We start from the raw sequence: 18,721 nt of genomic DNA on the forward strand, positions 1-18,721 counted from the left end.
CTGGAGTCTGCTCCTTCCATCTACTCTCTTCTAAATACAGTAACCTGAATCCTTGGCCCTGGCTGTTCCCAATTTTTCTCAAAGCTTCTAGGTTAACCCATAGTGTGCAAATCAGCCCCAAGGACTCCCTCCTGAGTGCTCTGCTGGAGGCGGGATGGCGTTCGTGGGAAAGCGGCAGCTACTTCTAGCATTTTGAAGGCAACCTCACCCCCAGACCTCTAGGTTTGCTGCATTCTCTCCACACTTTCCTCTCCAGCTCTCCATTAGGGCCTGGGCTAGTGAGAGCTACTGAAGGAGGCAAAAAAGCGCACCCCCTCCCAGTCTCCGTATAGGTTCCTAATTCAGGACTTAGAGAGTTTGTCCAGAGCGAAAACGCGGGGCGGGGGGTAAGGGGGGCCGGTGGCGGCGAGAGAGAGAGAGAGAGAGAGACAGAGCCAAGAAGAGAGGGGCAAGCCAGCGGCGCGGGCGGTCTCCTCGGGGCAGCCGTCCCACCTGCTGCGGGGGAACCGCCGCCCGCCTCGCCCCTGCCCGCAGCGCGGCCCGCCACCCGGGAGTTCCCGCGAGTGGCCCCGGCCCAGGCCGCGCGGGGGGCTGTTCGGCTGGAGGCGGGAGCAGCCGGGCACCAAAATAGGAGCCGCTGTGGGCTGGAGCTGCACTAGCAGGCAGCCTCCGCCGCGCCTCTTCCAAAGATGGTCAGAGGGTCCGGAGGCGCCCCCGCCCCCGCTCGCCGCTAGCCCGCGGGCCACCCCGCGTCCCGAAGCCGCCGCCCGAGGTAGGTGCGGGCCGGAGCCGCCGCTCGAGGCCAGCCAGCGGGGAGCGAGCGGGGCCGGGCGCGGGAGACCGAGGCCGCGCCGCCTCCCGAGGGGGCCGCGGCAGAGGCGCGGAGACAATGGCCGCGCGGGCGCCGGGCCCGGCCGCGCGCAGGGCAGCCAGCGGCGCCCTCCCCACACCTGTGCACGTCCCGGGGCAGAGGGACGCGGGCACCGGGCCGGGCGGGCGGCGCGCGGCGCCCTCGAGGCGAGTCCCCTCGCCAGGCCCCGGGGCGGGGCGGTCTCCGGGCGGGAACCCGAGCCGGGGGCCCGGGCGCGGGGAGCGCGGAAACCCCTGCGGCGACCGCGAGGGAGGGCGCCGGGGATGGAGCGGCCGCGACCGGGCCCCTCTGCTTTCTCTCCTTCCGAAGCAGAAAGGCACGAGGTTTCCCTTTTCCGAGATTTCTTCCTGTGCAGTTCTATTTCGATCGTCCCTTTCTTGGCATCTCCATGCGACTTGAAAGGGAGACAGAGCTAGAGAAAAAGGTTGAATTGGGGCCAAGCCCAGACGGCCAAGGTCCAGCCTCGAGTGGGGTGACCCCTCAGACTCTTGGTTTGCCAAGTGTGGGATCCCTCTCGGACCGCCAGCTCCGGGCGGATTGCAGAGACTGAGTGAGTGGGGTAGCAAATCAGTATTTCTTCTCGAAAGGACTGCTGAAAAATCCGGGGGCCTCGTTTCGCGTCCGAGCTACCCTGAATTTAAATTGAGCGTCATATAAATTACGAAATAGTCTATCCACATTTTGCATTTGTTGCTTAGAATGTTGAACTTGTCTAGTTTTGGAGTATATTCAATGCTGATGAGTCCTTATAATGATTGGAATATTTAGCCTTGGTTATTTGAGGTAATACGCAAAATTGAAAACACGTTTATTGTTTCATATTTATTGCAGCCATGGCTTTAAAAGGACAAGAGGATTATATTTACCTTTTCAAGGATTCAGCGCATCCAGTGGATTTTCTGGATGCATTCAGAACATTTTACTTGGATGGATTATTTACTGATATTACCCTTCAGTGTCCTTCAGGCATAATCTTCCATTGTCACCGAGCTGTTTTAGCTGCTTGTAGCAATTATTTTAAGGCAATGTTCACAGCTGACATGAAAGAAAAATTTAAAAATAAAATAAAGATCTCTGGCATTCACCATGATATTTTGGAAGGCCTTGTAAATTACGCATACACTTCCCAAATTGAAATAACTAAAAGAAATGTTCAAAGCCTGCTTGAAGCAGCAGATCTGCTACAGTTCCTTTCAGTAAAGAAAGCTTGTGAGCAGTTTTTGGTCAGGCACCTAGATATCGATAATTGTATTGGAATGCACTCCTTTGCAGAATTTCACGTGTGTCCAGAACTAGAGAAGGAATCGCGAAGAATTCTGTGTTCAAGGTTTAAGGAAGTATGGCAACAAGAAGAATTTCTGGAAATCAGCCTTGAAAAGTTTCTCTTTATCTTATCCAGAAAGAATCTCAGTGTTTGGAAAGAAGAAGCTATCATAGAGCCAGTTATTAAGTGGACTGCTCATGATGTAGAAAATCGAATTGAATGCCTATATAATCTGCTAAGCTATGTCAACATAGATATAGATCCAGTGTATTTAAAAACAGCTTTAGGCCTTCAAAGAAGCTGCCTCCTAACTGAAAATAAGATACGATCTCTAATATACAATGCTTTGAATCCCATGCATAAAGAGATTTCCCAGAGGTCCACTGCCACAATGTATATCATTGGAGGCTATTACTGGCATCCTTTATCAGAGGTTCACATATGGGATCCTTTGACAAATGTTTGGATTCAGGGAGCAGAAATACCAGATTATACTAGGGAGAGCTATGGTGTTACGTGTTTGGGACCCAACATTTATGTAACCGGGGGTTACAGGACGGATAACATAGAAGCTCTTGACACTGTGTGGATCTATAACAGTGAAAGTGATGAATGGACAGAAGGCTTGCCAATGCTCAATGCCAGGTATTACCACTGTGCAGTCACCTTGGGTGGCTGTGTCTATGCTTTAGGTGGTTACAGAAAGGGAGCTCCAGCAGAAGAGGCTGAGTTCTATGATCCATTAAAAGAGAAATGGATTCCTATTGCAAACATGATTAAAGGTAAGTGCAGATTATCTTTATTCTATATTCTTTAGGTGTTCGAGGTTGGGCCAACGGTCTCACTTCTCTTGCAAATAATTTTTAAAAGAATTTATCACTTTGGAAAGCTATCTAGGAACTGTTGGGGATTCTACAAATAATGTTGCACAGAGTGTTCAGAGTAAAAATATAGTATAGCAGTCCCCAACTTTTCTGAGAGTTATGTAATTAGAGTACATTACTCAGGCTAGAAAAGAAATATCGTTTATATGTGAAAATAGTATAATTCATTCTACTTACTCTACAGCCTGTTTGGGGCCTCAATCTTGCTTCAAGGCTTAAGAATTTATATTTAAGTCAAAGGCTAAATGAAGAGAGAAAGCTGGGTAGTTTTATTAGGTAATGTTTATTTATTTTTTGGCTTGCTCTTGAAATTGAACCCTTTTAAATTCTGCTTTTAAATGTTTAGCTTTTTTTCCCCTCATCATCTGATTCTCTCTCTTTTAAAAGGTCTTTCATTAAAACCTTGAAAGATTTGATCCCATAGGGTGTAACAAATTACTTTCTCTCAAAAACATTCTCTCAGAAACAAATAGCCTTTGCTTTTTTGATTCAAGTCTTGTCTCATAGGGGAGAGGAGAGGGGCAGATCCCGTACTCTCCCTCATGCGGCCCACACAGCCGGGCACACTATTGGGTCTCAATATCTATCTGATAAACACTGTATTTTCTGCTGTTTGGTACTGTTAGCCTTGCTCTCCCTCCCTCCTACGAGAAAAAAAGTTAAGTGGAATCTTATTTAATTACACTTATTCATTCATCCTGGAGAGTTGCACAAAAACTGGTAGGTTACCAGATTTGTGTCATTCTATCCCAAATGTTTCTTCCCAGGCCTTTCTGTTTCTTTTTTCACACTAGTGAGGGTGTGGGAATCTGACCTGGTCTGGGAATCTGACCCAATATGATCCTTGGATGACAAGCAGGAAGCCTGAGAAGCAGCAATGGTCTTGTGATCAGGCACACTGCTTCTGAAGGCAAACTGCCTGGATCCAAATCCTAGCCTTCCACTTACTTGCTAGTGAGTGTGGGCAGATAATCTCCCTGTGCCCCAGTTTTGCCATCTGTACAATGGGGGTGACAAGCTTACGTAGCTTAGGTTTTGAGAGGTCTAAATGAATGTATGCGTGTGAAGTGCTTAGAAAAGTGTCTGGCACAGAGTAAGCACTCAGTAAGTGTTAGGCGTTATTGTCATGACTGTCATTATACAACAACATGGCTTTGATAGGGCAGCCATATCTTTCACATTAAATCACGACCACTCTCCTGCATCCCTGAAGTTTCAGCAGTAGTTGGTAGGGTGGGAGAAAGTGGCTTAAAGCCCGCTGCTGTTGCTGCTTGGCTTTTCCACTCTGCCTGAGCTTGACTCCCACTTACTGATTCCCAGTCCCCTCTCCAGGCTAGTTCAGAATGTCCCATCTGACTCCTCTGCGATGAAAGACACGGGAAAGTTCAAACATTTTAGCAGCTCTTGTAAACCTGGATACATTTCTTCCTCTGCTTCTTAATAATGAGATAATAGTTTCAGTGGTTTTGTAGTTTAGAGTATATTTCTTGGAGGAGGGAAGTTTATGACCTTACTAAAAATTTTTAAACTGTATTTGAAACAATGCTTGCTGAAAAAATGCTGCCGTGGTGTAGCCACTGTGAAAGAAAGCCACTTGTGTTCTTGCCTTAACCTCAGTGGATCGGGAGACCCTCATATGCCAAAGTCTTCCCCACCTCCCAGCTGGGTCTGACATTCCGAAGTTTTCTACTTTTAACTTGAAGTTTTGATTCCTGATTATATCTAATCATCCCAGGGGAAGGTGACACTTGGTCAGTTATGTGCAGTTTTGGCTAGTACTGGTTCTGACGGTAGACTCACACTGAACTTTGAGGTTCCCATTTTTCTGTAGAAAGGATAACATTGTGTTTCCCATTTTGTTTTATTCTGTAGTCTTGAAGTGAACTAGCAGCTTTCCCTGTAATGAAAACTTAAACTGAGTAGAGTCAAATTTCAAATTCATTTCCTTTTTTTGGTCTAGGGATGTACAGAGAAGAAATAAATCCTTAGCTGTTTAGGAACTCCTAATTTTTTTTTCCTTCATCATGACTACCCTGCTTATAAACTCACTTTTGTTTTAGGGTAGAAATGAACAAGGAGATTGAACTGTACCCCGCATGTAACAGTGCTAAGTAAAAGTTGGTTGAAAGACTAAACTGATATTTGCAACTAAAATGAGCCTCATGCTCTTTCGTCCTCTCTTCTTCTCCTGCTAAACCCATTTCCTCTTCCTCCTCCTCATTTTTCTATGGCATCAGTGGTTCCCCATTTTCCAAGCTCAGGACCTCAGCTGTCTCTGATGCAGTCGGTCATCAAGCTTGTCTATTCTACTTGTGTCTCTTTCCTCTGCACCCTCCCCTCCATAGCCAAGGCCCCTTCTAAATCAGGCCCTCAACACTTGGCACCTGACCAATTCTACCTTTCCACCTTTGTAGTCCCTCCCTTCCTCTGTTTAAAAACCTTAAAAATCCTGCTGAATTATGTCTAGATTTCTTAGTTGGGCATCAGGATCCTTTGCCATGTGGCTTCAACTTACCATGCCAGCTTTAATTCCCACATGACAGACCCAGGTATGCCACCTTTCCTTCCGGTGTGTCGGAATCAAAATGGACTACTTGGCATGGCCCAGTTAGCCTTTGCATTTGCCTTTCCCTTGCTTAGTATGGCTTCCTTTCACCTCTACCTGCAAAAGTCCTACCTACTAAAGCCCAGGTCAAATTCTGCCACCACCTGCCGTGGTTTCCCTAGTCAAAAGCAATGTCTCCTTGCTCTGAACATTCACAGTAGTTCTGTTCCCTGTGTTCTAATTAGTTGTGTAAATGTCTCACCCTCTTTTAAAAGAGTGCAAGGAGCCTTTCTTTTTCGTTCTTTTATCTCTCATAGCACCTAGCACAATGCCTTGTATCTGCTAACAGTAATGACAAAAACAATAATAAACTTAGCCCAGTATTCATTGCAAAACAGAGTGAAAGATCAATCTGAAGATGTGATTTTAATTAACACACAGGTGTGGGAAATGCTACTGCCTGTGTCTTACATGAAGTTATCTACGTGATTGGTGGCCACTGTGGCTACAGAGGAAGCTGCACCTATGACAAGGTCCAGAGTTACAATTCGGATATCAACGAATGGAGCCTCATCACTTCCAGTCCACATCCAGGTAACAAAATACTGTCTCAAATAGTACATGTTGTGATACAGCTTATCAGTGTAAGAGATGGGTAAAAGGGGCCAGAAATAGAAAATGCTAAATGTATAGTAGACTATACATGGGTTTAATTATTATTATTTATTTATTTTTGAGGAAGATTAGCCCTGAGCTAACATCTGCTGCCAATCCTCCTCTTTTTGCTGAGGAAGACTGGCCCTGAGCTAACATCTGTGCCCTTCTTCCTCCACTTTATCAGTGGGATGCCTACCACAGCATGGCTTGCCAAGCAGTGCCGTGTCCACACCCAGGATGTGAACTGGCGAACCCCTGGCCGCTGAAGTGGAATGTGTGCACTTAACCGCTGCACCACCAGGCTGGCCGCCTACATGGGTGTAATTAAAAGGCTCAGAATATCTATGTCCATCTAACAACTATCACAATTAGATTAGTCTGATTAGATCTTATCTGCAAATACTTTCCCTGGTGTCTTTACACAACACACATTTTAAGCCTGTGGGGTTAAAAGTGGTAGTTTCTTAAATTTTTTTCACTTAGATTCTTTTTTTATGTTTCCTATTCCTTTGTTATGTGCTTTCTTTCATTTGCACACATTATGTAAAACTCTGTTTTTATAGACAGTTAAAAAGCACTATGTCAAGTTGTCGGAAAGGGTACCTGTCGATTCAGTTCTACAGGAGATGGTTTCCTCTTTTAGAAGCGTGTTCTTTCTGGGTTTCAATAACTATTGAGCACTCACTCCTACAATGTGCAGGGCCCTGTGTTGGCCTTACTTTAAGTCATAAAGCCGATGTGTTGTGTGCCCACAGGAATGGCCTGCCTTCTGTGGTGTGTTTTATTCTTTGGCCTGTCTCTTTGTGGAGAGCTCAGGGGGAAGCATGAGCTATAGCCTCTAACGGTTATGCCACATGTTTAAGTTTTCTGCATTAGGAAAGGTTCATATCACCATATCACCATACTACTTTGAGTCATTTTCCATATAGCATCAGGCTCCTGTGTGGGTCATGGAGAGTGTAATTGAAATTCACAAGCTTGAACCATCTGAGAGTAGTAATAATAGCTGACCTTCTTGAGCCCTTTCCATAGGTCGTGTACTGACTAAGCATTTTGCATGAGCTATTACCTTAAATTCTAACTACAACCCTGTGAATAGGTATTGTTTACCCCCGTTTTACATATTTGGAAATGGAGGCTTAGAAAGAATAAGTGGCTTTGCTAAGGTCACACAGTTTGGAAGTGGTAGACCAGGATTCAAATTCAGGCAGTCTGATGCGTAACTTGTGCTAGAACCCGTAAGCGGTCTGCCTTTCCTTACGGGATCAGGCTCTCCTGCTTTGACCAGCGCAGCTCCTTCCAGCCGTACATCGTGTATGTCATCTCACGGTTCAGGCGGGCCACACCTGAATCCAGTGCTGCATCTCCATGTGCCCTGGGCTTTGCATAAGAAGAAACTTCAGCTGCAGGCTGTCCTGGCTCTGAAGACATCATGGAATGGGTAGCCTTCTGTCTCCTAGTAACCCAGATGTATTATCTCAGACTCCCCACCACTTTCTGTTATGACCAATGAAATTATAACAGAGAGTAATAATAACAGCTCATATTGAGTAATAACTCCTATTTATTCAGTAATTATGTGCCAGGCACTGACTATTCCAATAATTTTACATGTATTCATCTAAATCTCACAACAATCCTGTGAGCTGGGTACTACTATGATCTCATTTTACAGGTCACTGAGGCACAGAGAGAGTAAATTAATTGTCCAAGGTCAGCCAGCCAGTGCTTGTTAGAGGTGGGGTTCACATCCAGGCAGTCTGGCTGGGAGGCCATGCTCTTCACAACTACACTGTTATCTCATTTGATCCTCATGTTAACCTTATGAGTTAGATATTACTCTGACTTAGGTTTACGAAGAAAATCCAGTATGTGAAAAGTCAGATTAACAAATGAGAGGGCAGTTATTTACATTACAAATTTTAACATATTTCATAAAGTGGTTCCTTTAGAAATAAATGTCCCCTAACATATTCAAGTTGTGTATAACTTGTTAACTGCTTGAAAAAGAGTCTAAAAGACAGTGAGACTTAAGCCAAAGTTTGAAAAGCCATGGCAAATTGAAAAATCAATCAGAAATAAATATTAAATTACAGTACAAATCAGGGGGAACAGATAATTCCGTTTGTAAAATTTTGATTTACATTGGACTTTTCCCTGACATAATTTAAGAAACAAAGGTATCAAATTAGCACCCTGCATGCTATGTTCTGGTTGGCTCTTACAGTGTTTAAATATTGTTTAACTGGCATGTTACCAATATTTTAAATCCAGGAGATTTCAAATAAAAATCATGATTTCTGGCTTTTAGAAAAATTGGAAGATCTGGCAGCTTTGGATCATACTGCTTCCTGGCAGCAATCACTGTGGCCATGTAGTCGTCCCCTTTAGATGAGTCTGGTATGCTCTGTCTCACCACAGTCTCTCCCATTCCCATCACATCACAGCCCCAGGGGGCCTGTGTTATTGTTTGTCTTACCCCAGCCTGCTTCGTTCAGCTAGTCTATCATCTCCTTAGCCCTGGAAGGCATTTGGATCTATATCCTCTGAATTATAGCAAGGTATGCGCTTCTTATGCTTTTTAGGAACACCTCCAGAGGAACGTAAAATGTCGGTCTTGAGTCTCTCTTATAGATACGTAGCTTAGACTGCAAAGAAATGACTGCTATTATTTTTAAAGGTAACATAAATGTTATCTTTTGTCTTAATGCCTTAAGGGTGGGAGCTTTGTATAGCTGAAAAACAGAGGACTATAATTCCATTAAATTCAATATAACATTTATTGATTCCTTACCTTGGGGGGAAGATACCATTCTAGTTATAATGTAAGACACAGAGATGATTAAGAGCTAGTCTCCACTGCCACAGGAACTCAGGATCTAGTAGCAAATATACATACATAGTGGGAATACAAGACAGTCTCACAAATAAGTGCTATTGAAATTGAGGGCAGAGAGAGCTTGAAGCTAATTAAGGGGAATCTGGCAATCTTAGAAGGCTACAAGGAGTAGGCTCTTATGATTTAGGCCTGAAAGAATGGCTGCTATTAAGGAAGGTAGTTTTTGAGACAGGCTTTTCTGGCAGAAAGGTAGCCAATAATGGAAGGCAGAAGGGAAAGTTCCAGATTTATTACAGTACCTGGAAGTAGATATGGATGAATGAGAGGTAAGAGGGTAGAATGAGAGATTCGATGGCAGAGTTCGGTTGAGGGCTTTGAATGGCAGTCAGGAGAATTTAAAAAATGGAGAACTATCAAAGGCTTCAGAGCAAGGGGGTGATGTGTGATCAGTTCCAGTTTTAAGAAGAGAGCTCCTTTTAGAATAGATTGGGAGAAAGACGGCAAGGAGATCGGCTGAAACTATTGTAATAAACCAGGTGAGAAATACTGAAAGCCTGAGGTGGTAGGAGTAGAAAATGGGCAGATGTGAGGAATGGTGTAGATTCAACATCGATTGAATTGGTAGTAATTGCTACTGTGGATAGAAGATGAGGGAGAGAAGGGAGTTGACAGTCGACCAGGGTCTCTGGCTGGTTGACTGGGAGGATGGGGAGCATGGAAGGAGCAGCCAGTAGGAAGGGAGAAGAGGAGAGATGATGAGCGCAGTTTTATAGTTCTATTTGAAGGACTAGTTGGATAACCCAGACGAGCTGTCCGGCAAGCAATGGGAGACAGGGGTCCGCAACTCAGGAGGAAGAAGCAGGTGAATATGGAGATCTGAGGTTGTTTGCTTGGAGAGGATGGCTTTGTCTGTGAGGATGAATGAGATGCCTTAGGAAGGTGGGACCAACAGTACAGCCAAGGACAGAATCTTGGGAAACAGCATTAGTTAAGGGATGAGCTGAGGAAGAAGAGTGTGTGAAGAACAGGAAAGCAGCAGTAAGTGACGAAGGAGAAAAAGCCGTGGACAGCTGCGTCAAATGGGGAGAGTTCTTTCCTGGCTCTGCCATTTATTTACTGGCCTGTTCTTGGGCAGTGGCTTAAGCTGCTGGGTCTTACTTTCCAGTAAAGTAAGGAAGTTAGGTTAGATAAACTTTACAGGTCTTTTCAATGAGAAAAAACTTAGGAAAAAAATTTTAAGTCATTTCGGTGGGTATTGAATACCTGAAAATATTACAGTTGTGTCTGAATCCCGACATGGCTTTGTTCCTATCACTCACGTGACGCTGAATCCAGACTGCCATATGTTTATAGTGAATATTTGTGTGTAAACTCTTTGAGCCGTGACAGATGGTGCCGTTCCCATGCTTGCTTTAAAATTGGTCACTCATTCATTTGTCCAACAGATATTTGCTGAGGGCTTCCTGCGTGTGATGCGCAGTGCTAGGAGCTCAATAAACAAGACACAGTCTCTTAGTCTCAGCAGCTTCGCAGAGTGACCAGCAAGAAAAAAGGCAGTTACAGCTGAGGAAGAAAAAGTTGCCATCAACAGTAACAGAAGATTATGTTATATTTGCGTAACGGGGACAAATATCAGGAATCACTTTATTTTAAACTCCTCTCTTAACTAAGACTCCAAATTGGAGGGTTTTTTTGTAAATTTTGAATAATTTAAGGAAAGCCTAGTAAGCTCATTGTTGAATCACTTACACTAATAGGATTTTTGAATCATCATTAATTTTCACAATAACCATTTGATGGAATAACTCATATAATTTATATAAACAATATTTCACAAGTACTTGAAAGAACTAAATCCTATAAAAATTCGACAAATATATAACTGTAAAGTAACGAATGGGTTTTTCAGAGGTGGAAGAATTCCTATTTTCTTGGATGTCAGAAACTTAAGAATAACAGTATGTGAACTCAACAAAAATGCCCATCTTCTGAGACCTTTTCTTAGCCTTCCGAACCTAGATAACAAGAACTTTAATGATAAGAATTTGTCTTCCATACTTAAGGGGAAATCACATTTCTGATTGTACATTATCTCTTTCTAAGGTGAGGCTTAGAAGCTTTTCTTCCACAAAATAATAGGAGCGCACGTTTGGGTGCAGAGGATACAAGGTACAGCTGATTTGTGGATCCAGCATACATTTACTGAGTCCTTACAAGGTGCCAGACACTCGCCATTCTCCAGTTGGGAATGGAGTGATGGGCAGGACACAGTTCCTGCACTGTTAGAAGGGGGAGAGAGACAGTAAACAGGAAACATATCAGATAATGAGAAGTGCCGCAGAGAGAATTAAAATAGGGTGTTGTGGTACAGATGCCTGACTGGCCACTTGAGGTTGAATGGTCAGGGAATGCCCCTCTGAGGAGATGACAGTAAGATGAGACCTGAATGACAAGGAGGAGGCAGCTGTGCAAACACCTGGGAAAAGAAGAGACTTCCAGGCAGAAGGAACAGCTCAGCAATGGCAAGCTAAATCTTCATTTATTAGCTGTAGTATTAGTGCCACTGACAAATCCTGCTCTTCCTTCAGGTCTGCAGCTAGAAGCATTTAAATGTAATCTTTTTGTTTTTTTTTAAGATTTTATTTTTCCTTTTTCTCCCCAAATCCCCCCAGTACATAGTTGTATATTTTAGTTGTGGGTCCTTCTAGTTGTGGCACGCGGGACACCGCCTCAGCATGGCTTGATGAGCATGTGCCATGTCCGCACCCAGGCTCCGAACCAGCGAAACCCTGGGCCGCTGAAGCAGAGCGCGTGAACTTAACCCCTCGGCCAAGGGGCCGGCCCCTAAGTGTAATCTTGTGGTTGATATTTCCAGAGAATGAACTCACAGGCTAGTAGTGATGTTAGAAATGGGGGCATGGAAGAACCAGGGCGGGGACTAGAGTGAGCAAGGGAGCCGCTTGAGGCACAGAATTGGAGTCACTCAGAGCGGGAGAGCCTGCTTCTGTCTGGGACTCTAGACGCCTCACTTGCCTCACGCTAGTCATAGCACTGGGAAGAAGAGAGAGGAAGTGAAGTTGCACACGATCCAGGTGCCTTGAAGAGCCGGCAGGTTTGGATGTGGAGGGGGAGATAGATAAAAAGGGAAAAATTAAAACAGCCTGAAAGGCTGACCCCCTAGAGGCAGACTCCCAGCTGTGGGAGACAGGCCTCACACAGCGGCCCTCTGCCTTTGAGCACCTCTCACGGCTTCTTAAGATCATAGACTGTAGTTTCCCACTAATCTGGTTGTGGGTTTTTCTAACTTCTTGTGTCTTTAACTTGACCAGCGGTGTGAGAGAGACAAGCAAGGTAATCCATGTCGTATCTGTGGCAGCAGACACTACACGTTGCCACTGGTTACCGGGATAGCTGCTAAGACCTGAAGGAACCTACACCAGTCACCTAGTATGTTTGTGTCAGAGGAACTCTACTGCTACCATCTTTTACACATAGGTGTAATATAAAAGATGTCTGTTGGCCTGCCTGGTGGCATAATGGTTAAGTTCATGTGCTCTGCTTCAGCAGCCCAGGGTTCATGGGTTTAGATCCTGGGCACAGACCTACGCACTGCTCATCAAGCCATGCTGCGGCAGCATCCTACATACAAAATGGAGGGAGATTGGCACAGATGTTAGCTCAGGGTCAATCTTCCTCAAGCAGAAAGAGGAAGATTGGCAACAGATGTTAGCTCAGAGCCAATCTTCCTCACCAAAAAAAAAAAAAAAGTGTTTTGGGAAATTCCCAGAAGGGTAGTGGTCTGAGGATGAGTTCATCCCTGACATTCTGCAAAGCCAGTTTAAGGATGACCTAAGAGAGAATGACGGGACAGGTAATCTGAATCAGGTGAGAAGGAATGGAATTTAAGGCTCAGTTGCAATAGTGTGTGCTGGAATCAAAATGTCACGACTACTCTATTTTCATACGATAAATTGTAAAGGATTATTACATCACTAAACTGAAGTATCTCTTTTGTTTGTTATCCGAAGAAAAATTTGCTTTTTTCTTTTTAATAGAATATGGATTGTGTTCAGTTCCATTTGAAAATAAGCTCTATCTGGTTGGTGGACAAACTACAATCACGGAATGCTATGACCCTGAACAAAATGAATGGAGAGAGATAGCGCCCATGATGGAGAGGAGGATGGAGTGTGGTGCCGTCATCATGAATGGATGTATTTATGTCACTGGAGGATATTCCTACTCGAAGGGAACATATCTTCAGAGCATTGAGAAATATGATCCAGATCTTAATAAGTGGGAAATAGTGGGTAACCTTCCAAGTGCCATGCGGTCCCACGGATGTGTTTGTGTGTATAACGTCTGATTGAATCCATAGAAATGACCAAGTAGTCACTCTTTCAGGGTGTAGTAAAAAAGAATGCAGGGTTTGGAGTCCCTTACTTGCTTTGGGGCCTGGCACATAATAGGTAAATTCTTAGTCTACACCCCAAGCCAGTGATTAATGGTCAAGAAAAATCTTATGTATCTTTACAATTGAATCAGTAGGGTTAACACCTTTAATCTCTGCTTTTCAAAGGTGATATGGAATGTTGGATACTTGGTAAAAGGTAAAATACCTTTGTAGTGAATTTTTTCTCCTGGTAGCATCAACACTGGGTGTAGGTCAGAATCATTCTGTGGAATGAAATGTCTCTTATGACCCTGTAATGTAATAGATAGTGTACAGTAAGGTTCCATTAGCTAGCAAAGAATTTGAAATGTAAGGAGGAAATCTTCTCTACCTCTACAAAATCAACACTTTAAAAACATTTTTTTTCACCTTTAGAGTTATTTAGTGTGTGAACTTACTTTGTTTTTTTCTTTGCAGTATGTATAATTTATTGTTATTCTTTATTTACTGACTACCAGAGATATAGAAGATACTGTGCAGAAGATTATTACTGTTCAGAGTTTACAAAGTAAATTTAAAAGAATGGCAAATCTGAAAAGTTGCAGAGGAAATAGTCAAACATTTGCTGTTGCTGAGAGCTATTTTTAAGTTTTAGCTTTGCTGTAAATTGCTGGTTAAGGAGTCTTTAGCTTAAGCATGTTAGAAAATCCTCTTTATTCTTAAGTATAGATCTATGTCTGCATATACAGTTGAATTTTAGAGCCAGCAAGCATGTAGAAGAGTTGTGATATAGTAGAAAATGCATTGATGAGAAGAAATTTGCATTCATTTCCCAGCTCTGCCACTAACTAGATTTTGTGACTTGGAATGAGTCACTTAGCCTCTCCTCTTGGGCTTCCTGACTCAGGCCGAGGGGCACTTTGGGTCACAGGTATGCCTAGATATGGATCCCCGTGACCCTTGGGGTGGCCAGAGGTGTTCTGGGTGGCTGGAGCTTCTGGGCAAGAAACACCTTTGTCCATTTTCCCCACTGTGCCTACAACATCACTCTCCAGGTGCGCCATAACTTGAGACGAGATGGGAAGCAATGCTTGAGTTAACTCATCTAAATTTTTAGTCACCTGTTAGACCATCTATCCACACTCTTCATTTTTTTCAAGAGAAAGTAATTATTTTTAACTTTAAATATGGAAGTTTAAAACTACCTAACACTTCTGATTTTTAAAAAAAATTTTAGAAAGAAACTGTTTAAATGCATTCATTTCAGATGGCATTTTAAATTGATACAACCCCTTGGGAATGCAGTGTGGTACTACATAGAAGAGCCGTAAAAGTGACCATATCTTTGCCCCATAAATAATATAAAAATAAAACAAACAGAAAGAAGATAAACACATGAGGATGTTTCTGTCTGCATTATATATAACAGCAAAAAATTAGGAATAATCTACGTGTCAAAGAAGAAAGTGGGCTAATAAAAATAGTAAAGTATTATACTGCCATTAAAATAATTATTTGGAAGACTAGAAACTTGGACATGTCTGTGATATGGTCAGTAAAATAAGCACAGTACAAAATAGTATGCACACTATGATTGTGACTTTGTAAAATCTTTATGCATGTGTAAGGTAATATGCAAAACTGAAATTCGTTGTGTTAGTGTCTGGGATATGGAATGATTTTTAATTTATTTAAATGTTTTTCTTTAATATTACTTTGTATTTTCAATAAAAATAAATAAATCACTGTATATGTGGTAAAACTGCTTGAGTTTGGGACAGTTGAGTTGAAGGACAGTTGAACTAGTGAAACAACTGAATTATAGACTCTTTCAGTCTATAATTGAATTATAGACTATTTTATTGCTCTCAAGAACATTGATCAATTAATGCTGGACCAATAACATGTTGCGTAGTAGTGCTTTAGAGATCTGTTTTATGGAATAGATGAGAACAGTTGCAGTCACTTTCCCCTTTTTTAGCTTTTCTAGGTCCTATAAAATCTTGACTCAAGTCCAACTTCTGGGAATTCTTTCCTGTCTGTTTCAGCCATAGTAAAACTCCCATTGTCACATTTAAGGAATTCATCATTTATATATGTATAGTATGTCTTGGCTGTTTTGAAATCATGGCTCACATCTTATTCTTAGTATTCTCAGGGTCTAGCCTTCATTTGTATATCCAGCATACTTTTTTGAAGGATGATGGTATCAAATATTTTTACAGAAAAGCATTCTGGAGATGCTTGAAGGATCTTGAAAATAGTTTGTGATCTGAGGCATTTAATTTGCAGCTCCTATTTTCTGTAAAATCATTTTTTGCTATTGCCTTGTGCACACAAGAAAGGATTAAGGATGGTAAACATTTCTGTCAGAATTATCCGAAGTTCCAAATCACTGTAGTATGAATGAAATGTATTTTACTATAATTGAATGCAAGCCATTGCTTTAGGTTGGGCAAACAGTATTTTACAAAATAATTAAAATCGTGGGGATGATTTTAAGCATGACTTAATTAAGAGAACTCTTAAGTATCCAAACTTTAAAAGTTGCTATTTCTCACAAGTCTTAGTTGTTAGCTGCAACTGAAATAGGATCAACAACTAGGTACTTGCTTAAAGGCACATTAACCTTTGTCTTCACATTCAATAAATATATGCCTGTTTTATGGACTGGATGCTTGTGTCCCCCAAAATTCGTAGGTTGAAGCCCTTACCCCAATCTGACTGTATTTGAGATAGAACCCATATGGAAGTAATCAGGGTAGAATGAGGTCATAAAGGTAGGGCCTTGATCCTGATAGGATTAGTGTCATAAGAGACACCAGAGAACTTTCTCTTTCTCCCCACCATGTGAGGACACAGTGAGAAGTTGGCCATCCGCAAGCCAGGAAAAGAACTCTCACCAGAACCTGACCATGCTCACACCCTGATGTCAGACTTCCAGGCTCCAGAATTGTGAGAAAATTCCTGTAGTTTAAGCCGTCCAGTCCATGGTGTTTTGTGATGGCAGCCAGCGCTGACTAAAACAGACTGCAAAGGAGATAGCCCTGTACATGATCCAGTTTAAGTGCTAGATCAGCCAGTAGTAGACAGTCTGTTCCCCAGACTGTCTCCCTTTCCTCCCCTTGCCCCACGCAAAGCAACCAAAAATACCTGGTTGATTAGTCTGAAAATGTCTGAAACTATAAATACAGCTTCATTGCTTAGGTTATAGTAGATGCAGCTGGGGGTTTCTGTCTGCCTAGTTCTCCCAAAGACCGTATGTGTATGATGACCTAACTCTCTCCCTATGGGACGCTTGCAATTGGGCTATCATAGCATCTCACCCCCAAGCACAGTGCTGAGTCCAGAGCTACAGTTGGCCAAGTTCTCTGCTCTGAGGACTAAGCTGGTTTGAGTGAGGAGAACTGATATATAGAAGGCACAGTGACTATGGAGAAGGGATGACATTGACATCTTTGTTCTAAGCCTTCTCGATGCAATCCCACTCCTGTCTTTTCCAGAGTTTAATTACATGAACCAGTAGGTCCTTTTTTGTTGTGATTGCATTTGTATCTCTTGCAACCAAAAGATCTCTGACCGATATCAAGCAAAGGTAAAAATGTAAATACTTCTTGGATAGCGTATTAGTTTTCTATTGCTGATGTAACACATTACCACAAACTTAGTTGTCTAAAACAATATGAATTTATTGTTTTATTCTGTAGGATAGAAGTCCAACACAGGTCTCACTGTATTGGTTTTAGCAACCTTGATTCCATGTGCAGCCTTTGCCACATAACCTAACATATTCACAGGTTCTGGGAATTAGGACCTGGACATCTTTAGGGGACCATTATTCTCCCTACCACAGAGAGTAATATATTAAGTCTTATTTCAACTTTTGCAATTCCACGTGGTTGAACTTATTCTTTTCTGAGAAGACGTTCTGATAGAAGGAAAAAGAATAAAACATGATGGGTTCCAGGGACCCTTGAGGACAGGAAGGTAGGTGCTAGATTAAAAAAAAAGTTGGTGACAGGGTCATTGACCATTAGACCATTCTGCAAACGGCTGGCCTTTCTAGCCTGAAAACAAAATATAATGCAAAAAAAATCACTGTAATTGTGTCAAAGATGTGGATAAGCAACCCTACAGCCTTTCTTTGCAGGCAGAGAAGAGCTCCAGCTCTTTGTATATTAGGATGACATGGACCTTGAATCTTAATTAGTCTAAGCCAATTATAGCTATTCCATCCTATTATAGCCAATTATGGCTATTCCAGTGTTTGGTTTAGGAATATGTTGGAAGCAATTCTAACCTTTAAGACATGAGAAGTCTGCTGGGGGTCTTACAATGGGGGGAGGGTTTGGGGTTTTTTTTTGCCTCTAGGAGATGAATAGGAAGACTCAACATGGTACTTATCTTTCTTGAGGTTAACATACAAAGTCTTTTCTTACAATTTGTTCACTAATTATTATTAACTGTCAGTGTGTATAGGGCAGTCCCAAAGTTCTTCATAATATCAAGTATTTCATAGGTTCTTTAGCTCTAGCAGTGACAGTTAGACAACTAAGAAATAGAGCAGTGTCAGACAAGAACATTATTTTTATAAAATTACAGAATATCAATACTGAAATTAAAGCCTCATTAATTATCACAATAGTTGAGCACATAGCTTACCAATACTTCATGTCCGAAGGGCTCAATATGGAACTAATTCCATTGTCAAGAAGTTAAATAAAAGGATTTTGATTCTTATTGAAGGTGATAAATACAGTGTCACCTAACAATATGTAGTAGGCCAGTAAAATCAGGGATACATAAATTGTAAAAATTCAAGAAATGAGAAAGCAATTTATGACACATTTCATGGAATATGTAGCAATAAATATAAAATTATTATCAGTGGAACTATCTTCTCATAACCCAAGGGCATTATCACACAGTCTTTAACTCTGAGTTCCATGGTATTTTGAAATGGTGAGTTATAAACTGTTAACGCTTACCTTAGCCCTCTGAGTTGATAATATTCTCTTTGGGGTTCACTGGAGTAGTGTTGAGCCTCTTGCTCAAGCCCCCAGTGAATATTCTAGATTCCAATTAGCTGCAATTTAGGGATGTTCTGTGCTGGCTTAGGAAGAGTCATCGCAGATTGTGTCCTGTTGTACACACAAGATTGCCAATATTTTAACTCTTACCTTTGAAATTCAAAGCAGACTACAAGAGTTTACCTCTGGATACCTAAAGTGCCTACAGAGGTTCTTGTTGGGGAATCTGGAATGTCAG

The 18,721-nt window shown here is 42.3% G+C and overlaps 1 protein-coding gene across 2 annotated transcripts; it reads left to right on the plus strand.

The window, feature by feature from the left end:
- The first annotated feature begins 121 nt into the window (after positions 1-121).
- On the plus strand, positions 122-15,215 carry KLHL23 (kelch like family member 23). Of its 2 annotated transcripts, none has more exons than XM_023623098.2 (4): positions 122-772; positions 1,703-2,917; positions 6,006-6,158; positions 13,116-15,215. In XM_023623098.2, exons 2-4 carry the CDS (start codon positions 1,705-1,707, stop codon positions 13,424-13,426), a joined length of 1,677 nt encoding a protein of 558 aa, XP_023478866.2. In that variant the 5' UTR covers positions 122-772; positions 1,703-1,704; the 3' UTR covers positions 13,427-15,215. The 2 variants fall into 2 exon arrangements, with proteins under 2 accessions (XP_023478866.2, XP_070097284.1); XM_070241183.1 differs by lacking the exon at positions 122-772 and adding an exon at positions 1,099-1,421.
- Positions 15,216-18,721: the final 3,506 nt, after the last annotated feature.

Source organism: Equus caballus, chromosome 18 (genome assembly GCF_041296265.1).
Source record: "Equus caballus isolate H_3958 breed thoroughbred chromosome 18, TB-T2T, whole genome shotgun sequence".
Classification (NCBI taxonomy): domain Eukaryota; kingdom Metazoa; phylum Chordata; class Mammalia; order Perissodactyla; family Equidae; genus Equus; species Equus caballus.

Coding starts and splice junctions, on each gene's coding strand:
- KLHL23 (XM_023623098.2), top strand. CDS start 1,705: ATGGCTTTAAAAGGACAAGAGGATTATATTTACCTTTTCAAGGATTCA. Junction 2,918..6,005: donor TATTGCAAACATGATTAAAG/GTAAGTGCAGAT, acceptor ATTAACACACAG/GTGTGGGAAATGCTACTGCC. Junction 6,159..13,115: donor CACTTCCAGTCCACATCCAG/GTAACAAAATAC, acceptor TCTTTTTAATAG/AATATGGATTGTGTTCAGTT.